The sequence below is a fragment of the Monopterus albus genome, unplaced genomic scaffold (assembly GCF_001952655.1).
Source record: "Monopterus albus unplaced genomic scaffold, M_albus_1.0 scaffold2.1, whole genome shotgun sequence".
NCBI lineage: Eukaryota > Metazoa > Chordata > Actinopteri > Synbranchiformes > Synbranchidae > Monopterus > Monopterus albus.
In genome coordinates, this window is record NW_018127882.1 from 8,665,339 (window position 1) to 8,682,780 (window position 17,442).

At 42.9% G+C, this 17,442-nt stretch overlaps 1 protein-coding gene and 1 long non-coding RNA gene across 3 annotated transcripts in view; both read left to right on the forward strand.

The window, feature by feature from the left end:
• The window catches only part of diaph1 (diaphanous related formin 1), a 97,817-nt gene extending 94,865 nt beyond the window's left edge, over positions 1-2,952 (forward strand). The window contains exon 28 of the mRNA XM_020594525.1: positions 2,380-2,952. Coding sequence (XP_020450181.1) covers positions 2,380-2,564 — 185 coding nt within the window. The 3' untranslated portion in view covers positions 2,565-2,952. The remainder of the gene's footprint in view (positions 1-2,379) is intronic.
• A 2,288-nt stretch (positions 2,953-5,240) lies between these two features.
• The window catches only part of LOC109956032 (uncharacterized), a 16,625-nt gene continuing 4,423 nt past the window's right edge, over positions 5,241-17,442 (forward strand). Inside the window, exons 1-2 of one of the 2 annotated variants that reach the window (XR_002274368.1) lie at positions 5,241-5,310; positions 5,454-5,507. This is a non-coding gene — a long non-coding RNA (uncharacterized LOC109956032). Of the gene's footprint in view, positions 5,311-5,450; positions 5,508-17,442 lie in introns of both variants that reach the window. The other variant, XR_002274366.1, reaches the window with a different exon arrangement.

Here is a 17,442-nt window from a genome sequence, read left to right on the forward strand (position 1 = left end):
CAAACAAGGACAGGCTAAAATAGCATGTGACTTGTGCCAAAACTGGATCTTTTCTAGCTTTAGCTCCAGGCTGAGTTGTTCTCCCCATGACAAATAAACTGAGCTGTATGTGTGAAATCAGTGGTGTGCCACTTTAAATCGAATCACAATCTGTCTGGTCAGGTGTTTCATCTGAAACCTATGAGCAGTTACGCCTCATTTCCAATGAAAGGTAAAGTGAGAGCTGGGGCTACAGCTTTTACCTGTGGTCTATCCCAGGGCCATCCCTGAGTGCAAGTCTGGTGATATGATACATTTTTTGTTTAGGTCCCTAGTAAATGCACTGTTTACTCTTGTTTAAGTAATGTTTGCTGTTGGGCTTTGACTTGAGAAACAGGGTGGGAAAGTAAAAGCTTTGTGATAGATTAATGCATTGCTGCTTTAGGTCTGTTTATGGGATTTTATACCAGTGACAAAGATTGGACTATCGCCTGCCTCAAACTTAAACCAGATTTTATCTTTTGTTTGACTCATGTAATCTGTGTCATTGGGAAAGAAAATACTTGATGTGAACTCGTCTGTCAGGTGATTTATTAGTTCCCAAACTCCTGTATTATAAATGTTACTTAAATCTGCAGGTTTCTGTCTAAATTAATCTTCTGCTGCTTCCTATGGGGCACCTCTCTGATGCTGACTCTTATCCTCTCCTGTCTCACTCCTGTCTTCTCTCACAAAAGGGAGTGGATGAGAGGAGAGAGAGGAGAGGAGCCGGGTTGACAGCCCTTGAAGTGCTTTTCTCTTTGGGCTGGATCTTTTTAGGATGAACTTGGCACATACATATGGAATATCACCCACAGTAACGCACAATCACACTTTGTTTTTGGGTCAGTTGCATAATTTCCAATTAGTACTTTTATGAGTAAGAGGGGGTTTAGAAAAGGCTGAAAATAGTTATGAAGGATTTATGTGAGAGTGGATGAGAGTGTTTATTGTCATGTACTGGGGGAAATCAGTGTGTGTGAGGTGATAATTTGACACCCCAGCTGTCTGCGCTGAACAGTCCAGCTGAGGCTCGCATACAAAGAAGGGAAGTCAACTGTGATCATGACCCTAAATCTCCAAATCCTCCTCCTCTTTCTCCCCAGACTCAATTGTGTCTTTGTCACAGCTACTTCTGGAAGCCTGCTCGGTAACTGTGTGTGCTGTGCTGCATCAGAATCATGTGTCAAGTATAGCTTTGTTGTTTGTGTTGCCATGGTTCAGTTGCATGTGTATTCATATTGATTTGCTTCATGACATCGCCGGATTGATCTGTCCCCCCCCCCCATCAGTAGCACAGAATGCTTTGCACCAGTATGTGTGTTTGTTGTCAGACGTCTCCTATACTGATGTTAACATTTGATTCATAGCAGCTTTTGCTCAGAGACTGAAGAGCTCTCATCATACACCAGGAATAAAATGACAGCAAACACACAATCTCCCACTGACCTACAGTATATACTTCAAAATGGCTGCTGCTGCACAGCTGCAGGAGAATGATGTGTGGTAAAGGATGGAGGGAGGGAAGGCTAATGCTAGTGTGTATGTGTGTGGGAGGAGGAGAGGAAATAACAGAGTGAGCAGGTAGAAGCATAAAAACAGCATCCTCAGGGCACAGTCTGTCAGATTTGTTCTTTTTCTGTCTGTCCCTGTGCATCTCATGTCTTGGCTCACTGCTTTCACTTTTTGCCTGTATTTTCATCCTTATTTCTGTTATTCCTCACAGCTCATTCCTCCTCTTACTGAGTTAGTTTCTCCGTCCATGTTCGTCTCATTTATAATCACCTCTGACTTTTTAATCTTCCCACATGAAACATCCTGCTTTTCATGGCGTCTCACGCTTCGTCTTACACCTTCCCTCCCTCCCTGCCTTAATTTGTCACCATCTCTGTTCCACTTCGTCTTCCTCTAAGTGTCTTCTACACCAGTTTTTTCTCTTTTCCTCATTTTTCCCACTTTGTCATGTGTATGTCGAATCTGACATTCACTGTGAGTTGCTCTAATCTACATAGACAGCTACACTACTCAGCTGTTTGTGTGATTGTGTCATGGGTTGTGTGTGTGTGTTGGAAAGAAGGCGAGCATCCATTTTGTTTTGTCATTCAAAACACGCATTTTCTGCCACACACTGGTATAGGAGTGTGCAACCCAGTAGCTGGTGTGCTAAACCGTTTGCAGTGCAAAATGTCCAGTGTTTAGTTGTATAGCTGTTTTTACTTGTGTGTTTTTTTTGTACATGCATCAGATATGTCACTTCATGCATGCGCTGACATATCTATGCAAGTTTCATATGATATTATCACATCTGCTTTATTATGGTCTTTTTATTTCTCTCATTAACTTTGTGTCTTTCTTTCCCAGCCAACCACAGACGAGCTGGTCATGCAGTGACTAACATCCTGGCCAAAGAGCTGATGCAGGAAGATGCGCCTTCGTCAAGTAAATTTGCTGGAAAGAAGACAAAGTTAGAGGAGAAAGAGCAGCCTACACTAGAAGAAGAGTCATTAGAGGAATTACTGGAGGCGGCTCCCCCTCGGTCTAATTAGGCAGCCGGGGCAGAATTTGTTTGTACCCACATAGTCAGTGATATCCAAACACACATTTATAAATCTTAGGCATTCCAGGGGCCTGTATCATTCTGAGATTAGCTTGCTGAAAAAAAAAAGGCCTTTGTTTTCCCGACCCTTGTCTTAACAGGACCATCTTTTAGGGTAGCATCGACTCAGGGAGGACAGTGAGAGGCAGGGGATGAAGGCGGAACTCTCACCTCAACTCCTAGATGTTGGATCTTTGCCATTGTCATAAAAATGTAATTGCTTTCTTCAGCATGTGCACATATCTGCTTATGTACTGTTGTCTGTGTTTCTGTATTTCTACATCACTTAGTTCACCTGTCATTCATCAGATGGCATCTTGAGTAATTCCGAAGACTTTCTCAGACACATGGCTGTTTGTTTTCCTTCACTGCAAGTTCAGATGCAGTGGAGGGTGGAACGGGGATTGGTTAAGCGCTCTGTTCCCTTGGAGTTTAGTGTTCGGATATGTGTTATTTTTTTTTTTTTTCTTTTTTTCTTTTTTTTTTTTTAATGTTTGGAACGTTGCTTTGTCTGATTTATGTCACTATGTAAATGTCAATCATTTTGCTGTATTATTGAAAAAAGTGCCAACCAATAGAAATCCAGTCTTTTCATTTCACTTCAGGGTTTGTCAGTTTGCACTGGACTGCTTTGTGGACCAGTTGTCACCTGGGTGTTTGAAAGCGTGCACATTTCTTTTTTTAATCTGAGAAGAGATGTAATTCACTGCTGTGTATGTTAGAGTTCACACAAAAATAGGGATAATTTACACGATAGCTAAGATATTTTGCCACACGTGCCCAGAGCAGTTATATTAAGAATACCTGTTTTTATCCATAAACAGAAACATGCACCCTAGAGGGAAGGAGAGTCAAATGGGAAGGAGAAGTTCTAAACCAACAACATTGCTTTTTAAAAGGGTGTCTGCATTTGAACATAGCCTGAGTAGTGTGCATGCCTATGTGTTTGTGTGTATGAGATGCCTGTGTGAAATAAGCAGCCTAAATTTAGTTTTGTTTGCGTGCGTGTGTGTGCTTGTGCATGTACGTTTGACTGCGTATGTGTTGCCATCTGTAATTACTGCACAGTACTGATCATGCTGTCATAAATGCTAGGTTTCATAAACAGCCTTGCGGTCTTTCTGCTGTGCATATAGCACACTGGAAACTGCCTAAAACTGCTGAGACAAGTATGTGTTTGTTGTTCCCTCACTTTCTCTCCCACTCAACTGCAGCAGTAGTTTATGAATGCCTGGCCTTGCTTCTGTTTGTATTCAGTAGCCATCAGCATCCATGTTGCCATGATGTTATGGTGTAATGTCTGACAGGAATCCTGAGAGGTGATGTCAGCTGCTCCATGCAATATTTATTGCTTTGCAAACAAAATACTGTAGTGTGCACTCTAGCCCTGATAACCAGCTGTCCTCTGGATGTAAAAACTCCTGGGGTGGAGGTCAGTGGTTTGTGGTTCAAGGTCAGTGCTTCATAGCGCTGGTGATTGAAGAAGCTATTTACAGCTGCAAACATTCAGGAATCCCCAAATGTACTGATTTTTCTCAACACCAGCATTTACATGATATCCTCTGTAAACATTTGAATGCCACTGGACACAGAGGAACTGGCACTTAAACTAGATAAAAGATAAATGAGGTTCTTCAAGTTACAGGTGTATAAATGTGCGCATACCCATAAAATGCTGCTCCTACTCTCAAACACAACACAATCACAAAATAGACAAGTGCTGTTTTATGTGTGCTGTATTCTGTCCATGTCTCCAGGTGCACAGTGCCAGGTGACTGTGTGTACCAGATGTTGAAAAGTGGCTTTTCAGCAATAAAGGAGGGGAAAGCCTGAAAAAAAAAATACAAGGAACATCACTGGAATATTTGTTTTCTAATTTGAGTCATTCTTTTGGTTCATTGATTCTTTTTAAATGGTTGTTTTCTATGTGGATTTTTACAGTTTATTTTAATGTATATGAATTGATTTTTTTTTTTTTCTTCCATTGATCTATGTATACAGAATAATGCTGTCATTGTTTGCTACACAGGACTATTAAAAATGCTGAGTAATTTAATAACTTGTTTGGCTCATTCTTTGGTCAGATTTTATGTAATCTGCTGCTAGTGTACACATCTCCTGATGTGTTCATGTGATTAAACACCACTGTGTGTCATTTCCATCTCTGTTTTCCTGGAATCTGATTGGACAACCCTGTTGCCGCCGCTGCCAGAGTCAAAAGATTATGTTGCCATCATTAAACATTACTTCCTTATGTCCCCTTTTCCTTAAGTGTATGCTATTGGCATCTTAAGTTGGATAACTGCTGTCCCACAACTAAAAATGGCCTAAATTTGCCATTTTAAATTTTTTTAGTTCGTTTCACCCAACATTTTTAGGTCATCCTAAAAAAATAAAATGGCCCCTTTGAGATCTATTGTCAGCTTTTTTCCATTGCACTCCTATAACACTGTCGGGACGCTCCGATGTTAAAACACTTTAAATGCTGAACGATAAAAGGCATGCAGGAGAACCAGGGATATCGTCCATGTAATCACCGTTGTTCCTTGTCAAAACCTAGCGCCTACATTACCCACAATGCATCTGAATCGAGAACACCTCCATCAGTGATTCAGGTGTGCTGTGCTACTAGCTAATGTAGCCGTGAGCCACTGGCTACCCTCAGGCAAAGATGTTGAGTAAACTACAGATGTCAGGTAAGCTCACTTCTTTATAACTCACCCAGTTTGTCCCCCAGGTCATGTAAACTTGTAGCGTTGACTCAGCTAACATCATCTGGAGGAACCTTTGCCTGTCCTGACTGGAAAAACCAAGAACATGCCCTTCTGTGTCCTAGCAGCCATCACAGATACCAACTGGAGAAGTTTCCTTGGCCTCACCTTTCTACAGTGTGGTGAGTTGAGTCCTCTATTTGAACCATTTTTCTTCCACATCTCCTAAATCTCTCACAGTTTCTGTCAGGATTTCATCACTGGAGTGGTCAAACTGAAACTTTTGCATCTGCTTTTTATTTAAATCATAAAGAGAGCATGTATCATGCCCATCACTCTCTGGCAGTGAAGATACTGTTAAGTTAAATCCAGCTGGTGAGTGAATTTATTTTTATTGTGCTTTGCTCCGTGTACAGGTCTGCCTATGTTAGTAAGGATAATAAAGTGTGTCCATATCAGTTGTGAAAGCCAGTGTTGATCTGTGGTGTTTACTGGGCAATGAAACCTCCCAGGAAACTCTCCATTAAAGCTGAATGGAGCACTCAGTTTGTGGATAATGCATCCCAGTACAAGCACAGTTGAATTGTTTTATTAGAGATTTTTATGAACTTATTTGTGGCTAAAATTATACCTTAAAATCTATCATTTCAAAATGATCCACAATTTAATTTTAATGCTAGAAGTAGTTTTATTGTGAAAAATGCTCTTTAAATGCACATTTAGTGTTACCTCATCTCTGACGTAACAGTTTTTAAGAAAATGAGTTTCAGTGTTTGGAAGTCATTTCCCACAGGCTTTCCTGTGCACTGTGAGAGAAGGCCTTTGCTCCTCAGTGAACCTGAGCTCATTCTGGTGGCCTTTCACCTCCTGTTAATTTAACCAGAAAGCCCTAAAATTCTTCCATTGTTTACGATCGTGCTCTGGGCTCAGACACACATGTCGGCCATATGGCAGTAATGACTCTGGCTCCACGCTGACGAAGGTCAAAATATCTTTGCATCAGTTTTGGGGATTTTTGTGTGTCTTGTCACTCTTCGTGTCTCTTTGAAGACAGAAATAACAGGCAGTTGCTGTCCTGTATCTGATCCTAATCAAAGTCAGTTATAACAGAGCCAGAAGCTCTTTGCTTTTTCCTAGTGTCTCTTTGTGTGTGTGTTCCTTATGTTTTCCATAAAGGCTGCTGGGATGGTGTGTGTGTGTGTGTGTGTGTGTGTGTGTGTGTGGCAGCATGGGGAATATCCATGTCAGTCATGTTATGTTATGGAGAAAGTTCTGTGTTTGACTAAATTTTAATATTACATAAGTATTAGTAACACTAAGAACACAAGGACAAATATAAAGTCTTAAACTTTTAAATGACCCTTTCAAAGTGCTTGCATGTTCTTATCCATGTTCCTTGACTTGTGCTTTGACAATGTAGAAAAAAATAACCCAAATATAACTAAGATTAAGTGGCTTTAAACTTGAATCGCCAATATGAGGCCTGACTGAAGAGCATAATGCATCATATAGAGTTTGTTTTTAGCTTCTTGTGGAACAAAGTCACACACATTCCCATTAATATTTATTGTGCCACCTTGTGTTGGACACATTTTCCCTGGAATGACCAAAAAAAACTTCCATGGATATTATCACCTTGGACATGTTAAATATATTGTTAGTGCTTCTTTGTAATGACTCCGTTGTTAAATCCAAGGATACATGTGGGATTGTTCATCAAACCGGGCAGTTTACTTTTTCTTTTTTTTTACTTTTTAACCTAGTGACCTGGTTGTTTGTCTGTACAGTAGCTTTACAAAGCTCAACAAACATGATTTGCACAGTGAAAAGTAAACCAACATGCAAGAAGTCTTCTGAATTCTGAATCGGAGAGCTTGAGTGATTAGCAAGAGGGTGAGGGTCACACTTATGAATGAAATCCAGTACATGTGGAAAAGCAGATGAAAAGAGGCGGAGGGATGGAAACAGGGAGGGGTAGTTGGGAGGAAATGTTGCCACGATGAAGTGATTAGCCTGCAAACAACCCGTCTGCAGATTCAAAAGCTGCTGACTTTGTTCTCACCGGCTGCACCGTGGGAGCAGCTGAGAACAGTGTTTTTAGGCCTGCACGTGTGTGCACGTCCTGGACTCTGGTGCCTGCTGTGTACACATCCTCTTTGTTGTGTTTGTGTGGCACATTTTCATTCTGGAGTAGATGTAATCTGTAGGCGTGTTCTTGTGGGCGTGTCCGAATGTGTGCTTATATTCTGTTACACTCGTGCTTGTGACTGTGTTTACACACTTCACATGACTGCGTGCATCCTGTTTGTGTTAGCTGCAGGGTGCTGTAAGAAGGGGTTCATCAAAATAATGCAGAAACAGGCCCCACACCTTTTTGAAATTTTTTATTTGAGTTACAACCTGAGTAATAGATCTTCTCAAGATTCAAGCTTAACATCCCTGAGTCATGGGTGGGCAGGTCAGCATCCCTCCACCTGAGTAAGACAGGAGGGAGGCAAAGGACAGCAGACGGTGCTTGGCTAGAATTTGGTGCATGCTCTCCCCTTGTGTGTGTGTGTGTGTGTGTGTGTGTGTGTTGTGATGTTTTTTGGTGGCTGGATTGTGGTGGGATCCATAGTGATGTCTCATTACTATGAGGTTCAGGTCCTCCCGATTCCCAGACTCCCTCAGTCTCTGGTTGTGACATTCAGGGGAGCTGAGGGAGATTTGTATGTGTGTGTGTGTGCGCGATCATCTGTGTCCTTATAAGCATAAAGGGGGGTCTGCTGGAGAAAAGAGATCTGAACAAAGAAAGGGGGCAGTATAATTGGTTTCAGCACTGCCAGACAACAGAATGACACAGCCATTGATGGTGGAATGAGTTCCCGGGAGCAGTGGACCAATGGAAGAGCAGAAGGTTGTTTTTCACAGCCTCTGATTGGCTGACCGAGGGAGGCTGTCGGTCTCCAGGTAGCGAAGTGAACCTCAGCTTATCTGCCACCCTGCCGCCTCCTGGAGGAGAGGCAGAGACGGGAGGGAGTGTTAGATTTGGAGATGTGACCTCATCTGTGGAGCAAAGAAAACAATAGGTTTAAATACACAGAACATGTTTATGTTCCTTATGTGTCCTCTGTCCTTCTCTATGAAACGCTTTCTCTTTTCTCCTGACCCAGATATTTTGTCTGTGCATGTGCATTTCTCTGGCCGCTGTTAGCATCCTCGGTGCCAGTGCTCTGAAATAAATGTGTTTCATTTGACTTTAACTTGGCTACACACTCCACGGCTCCAGTCTCAGTTTCTGAGAACTGTGGCTTAAAACCTCACTTTATTTGTTTGGACTGGCCATGTCTCAGCTCTCATGCTGGTTAGAGAGAGAAATACACTGAACACTGGCATTGAGTCTCCAGAGAAACAGGCTTTGGATTACTGCTAATGAATGCAAAAAAAAGGGCTTTAACTGATGCTTTTGATGATGGTATGTGTATGGTTGTGCATATGGATTTGAATATGCACTGAATGCGTGTTTGTGCATTTGTGTGCTCATTTGCATCGTTTTGAATTTACCTGTAAGTGAGTATGTAAATTCACACACCAGCCTCAAGGTATGTAAATGTTCATCTGGCTGCTTCTTTTCAGTCGTCATATCTTAATGATATCCCCTTGATCAAATTACTCGGCTGCTTGTATAACACTCTACACGTGACACACAATTAACCGACAATTAACATGGGCCGGTGAGTGTCAACCGATTGGCTGTGCCATCACAGTGAATGACATCTCCATCATCGGTCCGCTCCACGGTGCATCGGAGATAAAAAACAGTCTGCCTGTCTCATGCACGAGTCTGAGCCACTCCTGTCTCACAGTTTGCTCTCCTGCCTGCTCATAAACATATAATAGTTTCTCCTTTGTTTTTCTGTCTCACTTCTTCTGTTTCCTACGTCACTGATTAGCGGTCCATATCTGCCCGTCATTTGATTTGTCTTGGCTCTCAGAGTGAGCTGGCATGGTGTCGTGAAAAGGACTTTGTTGTGTGTCAGACCTGAAGACGCCTAAGCATTAAATCCCATTACAGAGCAGATGGGACTTTTGTAAAGAGAATTGTTAATCATCTAAAGTAGGTCTCTGTGGATTTGTTGAAAAAGTCCGGAAGATTTTAAGTTTCATACGAAGACGGCTTTTATTTTCTTCCTTGACCTCTTCACCTTTTCTCTTACACATTGTCCACTGCCTCCTTTCTCTCGATGTCATCATTAGCAGAGGCAGACTGGCCTTATCCTCTGCAGCCATGATGAATCTGAGAAACACCAGACTTGTTTACCATTTTTTGCTGAAAATCCCCTTTGATTTTTAAGTCACACTGATCTCCCTCTGCCTACATTCAGCATGAACCCCACAATCCGTAACCTACTTCAACACACAAATCCTGCTGCCGCCTACAATTTTCATTTTTGAGCATTTCCTGCTCCTGATCCATGATGTCATGGATCATCCTTGCGGATCATCATTTCTCTTCGGGGATGAATTTCTCCCCCAAAATGTCTGTCTCTGCTGAAGGTTGACGCAAAGTGAATATCAATAAGCACCAGGGGTTACACAGCCACATGCATGACCACAGTGCTCTCTCTTTATCTCAGACACAGAAAAGGAAGACTTTTCTGTGTCTTTCTCTCTCTCTCTCTCTCTCTCTCTCTCTCTCTCACACACACACACACAGACAGTCTGGAATACTAACAGAATGCTCATAATATATAAACAAATGCTAGAGACAATGATAGTTTTTGTTGCTGGAAAAGCAAATACAAATCCACTTGTTGGAGGTATTGGTATCAGTAGCAGGCTGCGAGCACATTTAATATCACACACAGCTTATAATGACAAGCAGACAACTTATAGTTTGGTGTCATCATCTGTGTGAGCCATGGTTCCTGCTGGTTTTGACAGTCCTGACATGTTAATGTGACAACTGACTGATGTGAATCGATACATGTAAGTGTCCAGGATTCAAACCCACAACATGCTGTGGTATCTTTGTTTCCATTAATATTTCATCAACTGTCAGTACAATTGGACTTCTTTCCTATTAATATTAATGAATTAATATTGTATTAAAGGGTCCTTTCCTTTTACCAGACTGTGTTTAGCAACCAGTCACTTAAAGTGAACAGACACAACTGATCCCTAGGTGATTTTTTCTGGAGCAGTAGAGATGCCTTGTGGCTGCTACTGAATGTTTGTGGTTTGCAATAGCTCAATAATGATTCTGTCCCTGCACACACTCCAATAAAACAACTAGGTACTGCTTGTTCCTCGAGATCCAGAAATCATAATGCTGCTCTGTATGTGTGCGACATCACTGGTCCTTAAGGCGCTTTGCTGTGTTGGGATAAATCACTTGATCGTGCAGGACAGAGGTGATTACAGCTGTTTTTAGATGGACAGGTAGTATTGCTGGGACAAACCTTTGAGGTTCTATCTTGATCTCCAGATACAGTACAGTGGATCTTGAGAAAGGCAGGGTGTGGGGGTGCAGGAGATGATAATTAACCGTGATGGGGAGAAGTGACAGTGATGCTGATATCCACATGGAACCCCCAAGGCTGTGGTGTTTGGACTAATCCATCTCTAATCACCAGGCCTGAGCCCCTGACCCAGTTGGTGAGAACATTCTGTTTGTTTACTGTGTGCTTGTGCCCATGCACACACACACACACACACACACACACACACACTCGTAAGGTGGAAGGATGATCAAAAAGAAGAGAGACTGTTTCTTGTGTGTGTGTCAGCTCCTGTCCCCTATCTGTCCAGACACATTGTTGGAGGTACTGGAGTTGTCGGTCACCTGACCTACATTAGCTGAGTCTGCAGCAGCCTGTTGTCCTCTGGAGCAGTACATTTCTGGGTGTGTGTGTGTGTGTGTGTGTGTGTGTGTGTGGGTGGGTGTGTGTGTGGGTGTGCGTGCGTGCGTGCGTGCGCGTCCAATATAAGGTATGACCCCATGTCAAGATGGAGACAGTTATCACTAAATCTTCATCGTGATGCTTTGAAGGGTCTTTGCTGTCGGCGGTTTGGTTTATGTGATTATATGGAAAGGTGGGCAGATGTTCTAGTGAATAATCGTTTTCATATCAGTCCTGTTTTATCAGACACACACAGTCCTTTGATTCTGGTGTTGCAGTGATGATGATGAAGTTGGTTCGTGCTGGAAACGTCTCCTCCATCTGTATATTATTACCTGACAGGGTTAAATGAAACGCGGGATATTCCTGCTACTCAAACTCTTTTAAACCATTTTCCTCCTGATTTGAGACAATAAACTGCTGAGGGTGAAGACAGACCTAAATCTGCAGAGGCGATGACATCACTCCTCTGCCTGGTAACCATGGTTACACTTACCTCTTGCTGGCAAAATCAGCACCCATACCCGACTTTCCTTGATTTTTCTTTTCCCCTCCTTCTGTCTCGTCTGCTTTCCTCACTCGCTCTGCACTTTGTCTCCTCTTTTGTGTCTGTCTCTCTCTACTCCCATCTTTTTCCCTCCTTACTTCCATGCTTTCTAATCCTCCTCATTTGTGCATTTCCTTCTCTTCCATGTCCTTTTTGTCCAATCCTTGTTTTTTTCTTTCTCACAACGTTATTGACTGTTTTTTTTTCTTCTTCAAGCCTTGCAGGTTTTTCCCCCCCACTTGTTTTTTACCCAACAATGGAGGCTGAGCTGGACTTAGCAGAGGAAAGAGTAGACATGATGTAGAGATACCGCAGAGATAACCCACATAGACCAAGACAACACAGATGTGAACATATAGCTGCAGATGAAAAGGCTTATTAAGCAGTGGGTAGTAACCACACTGGTGCTCAGTCAAGCAGCCGACGCAATGAGAAGAAAAGACCAGGCCTGTAAACAGTGACTGGACTGAGACTAGTGGACTCGCAGCTCTATACTGCCAGTGTAAAGGACAGATGGATCGAGTGCTCCATTTAAAGTCTGTTCTAGCGGTGCAGTTCTGCACAATGGAAGGGTTGAAGTGCTGCTGTTTAGAAATGCTGCATCCCAGAAGCATCCACTGTAAAGACATGCACAGGGGTAGGGACCAGTGTGCTGCATTACAGTCCGTTTTAGAGGCAGGGTGGGGGGTAAAAGGGGAGTATTAGAAGCCATTGTGCAGCTTTATTATAGTAAGCAGCTTACAGTCTGTGTGGCTTCTTTATGGGGGTAGAGGGGGGCGGAGAATGGCCAGAGGCAACACAGAGACCAGGAGGGAAGCTGAGCTGGCAGGAAGACAGGAGGATGGGGAGACTCGTTTTGGAGTCGTCCCCTCATCATCCTTTTAACGTACAATGACCAAACCTCTTCTCCTTTTCCTTTTGTCTTCTGTTTCTTTTGTGGTCAACATATAGTTTCCCCCCTTTCCTCCCCTTCCTCACTGTATTCTCTCACCTCCTACTGATCTGCTCCCTGAAATGCCAGCTTGTGTCCACTTTTTGCTACATGTTGCCAGAAAGGTAATCGCCGCCGCCACCATCCCTCTGTGCCACCCAGTCGAAAGAGAGGAGGGGGAATTGGATTGGCAGCGGTTACTATGGAAACTGGGAGTCTGTTGCCGGCCGACATCATCGGTTGCTGTGTGAAATGGGCACATGAATATTTGAGCTTTATGAACACAGGCAGACAAATGACACCGACTGCTGTGCTGCCTCAGATGGAAACCGCAGAGAGGTCACTAAAGGAAGAGAGGAAGGAAGGGAATGGATGGATGGAGGAAAGGCGGGGTCTGACAAACAAACTGCCGTTTTATGTAGGGCAGAGTGTGTCTGGTTAGCAAAACAGAGATGGAGAGCAAATGGATGTTGCACAGTATAGAGCAGGTTTTGACCAAGGTAGCGAGTTGTGTGTGCGGACAGAAATGCAGAGATGGTCGGGGAGGGTAGCTGATGAGCCATGAGAGAAGTAAATCAGGGCACGAGAGCTGGCTTGTCCTCGCTTCCTTCCTCTTTCTCCTCTGCATTCCTCTGAACATCCTGCAGTATTTTCTAATTAATCTTCAGAGGGCTGTTTCCTCTGCCTGCTCTTGATAACACAAACAAGCCAGTCATGCTGATTTCCAATGAGGTAGTGAACTGACTTCGGAAGTTTAATTGTGCACAGTCTGACTATGCTGCAGCAAAGAGCACAGACACTAGAACACATATGGCTCATGTTCTTCAGTTTCACTGGCTCACAGTTAAGATACAATATGTTTAGTTTATAGAATGGAACAGGCCTTATCCAGTGGAAACCTTTTCCCTTTACATGTTTATCTGTCACAACAGTCACTTTAAACCTCTGTCATGTCATTAAGCTGTTTTTTGTGCCTGTCCTCTGCTGCTGATGGGTTTAACACCTGTCCCAGAGGTCCTCGTATCCCACCAGCACTGCTGCCATTCAGACCACTGTTCTGTAAATATTCCCATGGTCATCCTTGTTGGTTTCTTTTATTTAGGTCCAGTTTGTTATTCCCTGGTGTTTCAAAATATGCAACTTTCTCATATAATTTCTGTGGGATGTGTGTGTGTGTGCCTACTGACTTGTTTGCTCTTCATTGAGGATTGTGTTTTTTACTTAGTTGTCTGTTCATTGAAGACATTTGTGGCATTTTTTTGGATAAAGAACATCAGACATGTTGCTGCTTTGTTCTCCGTTCTTCTTTAGCTCCACAGGGACAGAAACTTCTTGACCAGTGCACTCATGGGTTTCTTAAATTGGCATGTCCCTGTGCAATTAAAGAAGACTTGGGAATGAGACGGCAGAGTGTGGAAGTGTCTGTGTCTTTTTGTGCAGGTTATTGTTGTCTGCATTTGCACAGACGTTGTAACTGTGCATACTGCTGTGCAGACTGCTGACCCTGAACACTTGTTTTCTACTGTGAGTAACTGGGTCCGACATGAGTATAGGTTCTGACAAAGCGTGTTTCACCTGAGATCTTTCTGTATTTGTCTTTTGTCTGAGTGATTCTCATGGGCTGGAGGCGAGTGTGGCAAAGGAGGGACTCGAGTCAGCATAGGAGTCAGGATGTGTGGACAGAAGTGAGGTTGTACCGTTTTGTGGTCAGTGCGGTGAAACCGCACCCACACCGTCCTGAAGAAGGAGATTAACTGAGGCTTTAATGACTATAATTAATAAGGGTGTTTATCCGACTGGGAGTGTTACTTTTAATCATTAATATTTAGTCACTGAAAGCAAGTTGATGAATTATGTTAGAGCTAAAGGTATTTATTTTCTTGCTGAGAGTTAGATGAGCAGTTCAACACCACTCTCCTCTCTGTGTGTTAAACATGGAGCTGGATGCAGGAGGTCTTCAGGACTGGAAGTCCTAAACAGCTCTACAGTTACAATGTACCAGCACCTCTAAAGATCAGTGATAAACATCAATCTTATTAGTTTACTTGCCACACAACTAGACTTGCTGGACTGTTGTTGCGGTTTGAAATAGCCAGACTGGTCATGGAATAATAGCTGCAGAACTTATTCCCTGTAAAACACAGCTTGTACCTTTAATTTTATATTGTATATGGATTAAGCAAAGATATACAGATGCCGAGCTTTAGAGAACCTGGGTGGATCGTCCTTTCCTTCATTGTTTGTGTTAAACTAATCGCCTCCTGGCTCTAGCACCTGCTAGATTTTAAAGTCCTAATGTTTGCACGGTGTGAAATATTTGTGCTTTTGGAATTGTAGGGCTTAAGTTTAGTGTTTAGAAGTTTTACTTTCCCGAAGGCAGTTACTTAGAGTGGCTGAAGATGTTTTGGCCCACAGAAAGTCTAAACTAAATGGCTACCATTTAGTTTAGACTTTCTGCTGTACCTCTGCATCTGGTTGTCTTCCAACAGCCAGCTGAATATTTAATAACACAGTTTAAATACATTTGTATGTTCAAGATGGCATCCCGTCTGAGTTTACATTCCAGCCTCCGATATGAGACAGGGGTGTGTTGGTTCAGGAAACGGAGCAGAGCGGTGGAGAGGGAAGGCACAGCAGAGAGAAGCTCGACAGTGCACGCTTATTAGCCTGAAATATCCGCGGAGCAGCTGCACCATTTCTGCAGCAACACCTGTCGCCATGGCGCTGAGTTGTCGACATGCCTCTGTGTCAGTGTCTGCATGTCTGAGGTGCTGCACATTCACAGCGTGTCCAACCTCTGAGGACACACGCACATCTAGCTGCCCGACTAATGTCCTGACATGCACACAATCTCATACATGCAGCACATTGTGCTTCATAGACATCGATGCCAGCATGTAGCCACACACACACACACACACACACACACACATACACACACCAGCCATATTTAATAAAATGATGATGACGTACCAAAGCAGAACGAACATTGTCAGGCTCCTTTGTTGCATCCTTGCATATTTCTTTCCTCTGTTCTCTCCTCATTCCTTATCTCCTCACTCAAATGGGGAATTTTGCGTTACCATGACAACCGCAGTGGTGGGGGAAATTGATTAGATACTCTGCACTGTGCTTGGGGTGTGGAAGCAGTATGGTTGTGCACTGTATAGGGGGAGGGGATGCTTATAGGGTGTATGGCTTGTAAAGATGGATTATGGTTATGGTTTTTGTGTCTGTGTGTGTTTCTGTGTGTGTGTGTGTGTGTTGGAGCGAGTAGGGAGACAGGGTGGGGGTAGAGGGTGCCCTCAAATCACATTGCACCAGATGGAAGGTTTGAATCCACATATCTTGTCAAAAGAAGCATAAAGCAGTGTAACAGTGTTTTTTATTTTTTGATTGGAGGTCATGTGACTTTGATGCCTCTGTTTGTGTTCCACACTTGACCCCTGACTTGTAATCTGTGAATGACTGTTAGTAAAATAGCATGTGATTGATCCTGTTGTCTTAGTTGTACCCACTCTGAAGCACAAGCATTAAAAGCAGTTAACCTGCTTTTCAGTCACCCTAAATTCCACTGTCACTGTTCCTCCGTCTCTCTCCTCCTTCATTCCAGTCTCCCAGTCTCCCCACTGTCTGATTTACATCCTCCCAGCTGTGAAAACAGGCGCGATAACTCTTGGCAAAGGAGAATGCGGCGAGAGGGTGAAAGAGAGCTGGAGAAAGAGAGTAGAGAGGGGGCTTTTCAGATGAAGAGAAAAAGGGTTTGCTGTGTAGAAAGGGAGCTTTGTGTTCCTCCACATTGCTGCAGCTCTGTCTCTCTGATTTAGTTGAGCCAGCAGCCAGCGCATTACTGTGTCTCTTTAAATCAGGGTAGTGTTAGCCTTAGTAACGCTCAGGCTCCACTGCTCCAATGCTCCTGCCCAGTGGCTGCCTCCTCTTCTTTCAGCCAAAGACAACTGGACTCCCTGTTAACTCTGCCAGATGGGCCCAGGTCTGTCGGAGGCACCTGGGAGCTGCTCGTCCTCCATGATCATAGATTTTTTACAATTTTTTTAAAGCAAGTTTTTGCTTGTCCTATTCAAGGGTCTAAAGTTGTATGCTGAACAGATTGTGAAGCCCCTTGAGGCAAATTAGTGTGTTTTTTTTTCTGGGCTGTAACAAAAAAAAAAGCCTTCACTTGACTATTGATACTTTTTTTGTGTGTGACAATAAGGGGTTCTTTTTGGACCTGAGTGGACCGACAAAAAAGGGCTCCATCCCTTTCTCTAACTGTTAATTCTCTCACTGTTAATTTTGTAATTTTTAACATCCGTCTTCTTCACGCTGCACTGCTTGAGAAGAAATCACATTAACCTTATGTAACCAATGAAACTTTCAAATATAATCTCCAGAAAGTGTGTCATCTGGATTTAGGTCCTGCTTAAATTGGTTGCAAATATAGTGGGTACGGAAAGTATTCAGACCCCCTTAAATTTTTCACTCTTTGTTATATTGCAGCCATATGCTAAAATCATTTAAGTTCATTTTTTTCCTCATTAATGTACACACAGCACCCCATATTGACAGAAAAACACAGAATTTGACATTTTTGCAGATTTATTAAAAAAGAAAAACTGAAATATCACATGGTCATAAGTATTCAGACCCTTTGCTGTGACACTCATATATTTAACTTAGGCTCTGTCCATTTCATCTGATCATCCCTGAGATGGTTCTACACCTTCATTTGAGTCCAGCTGTGTTTGATTATACTGATT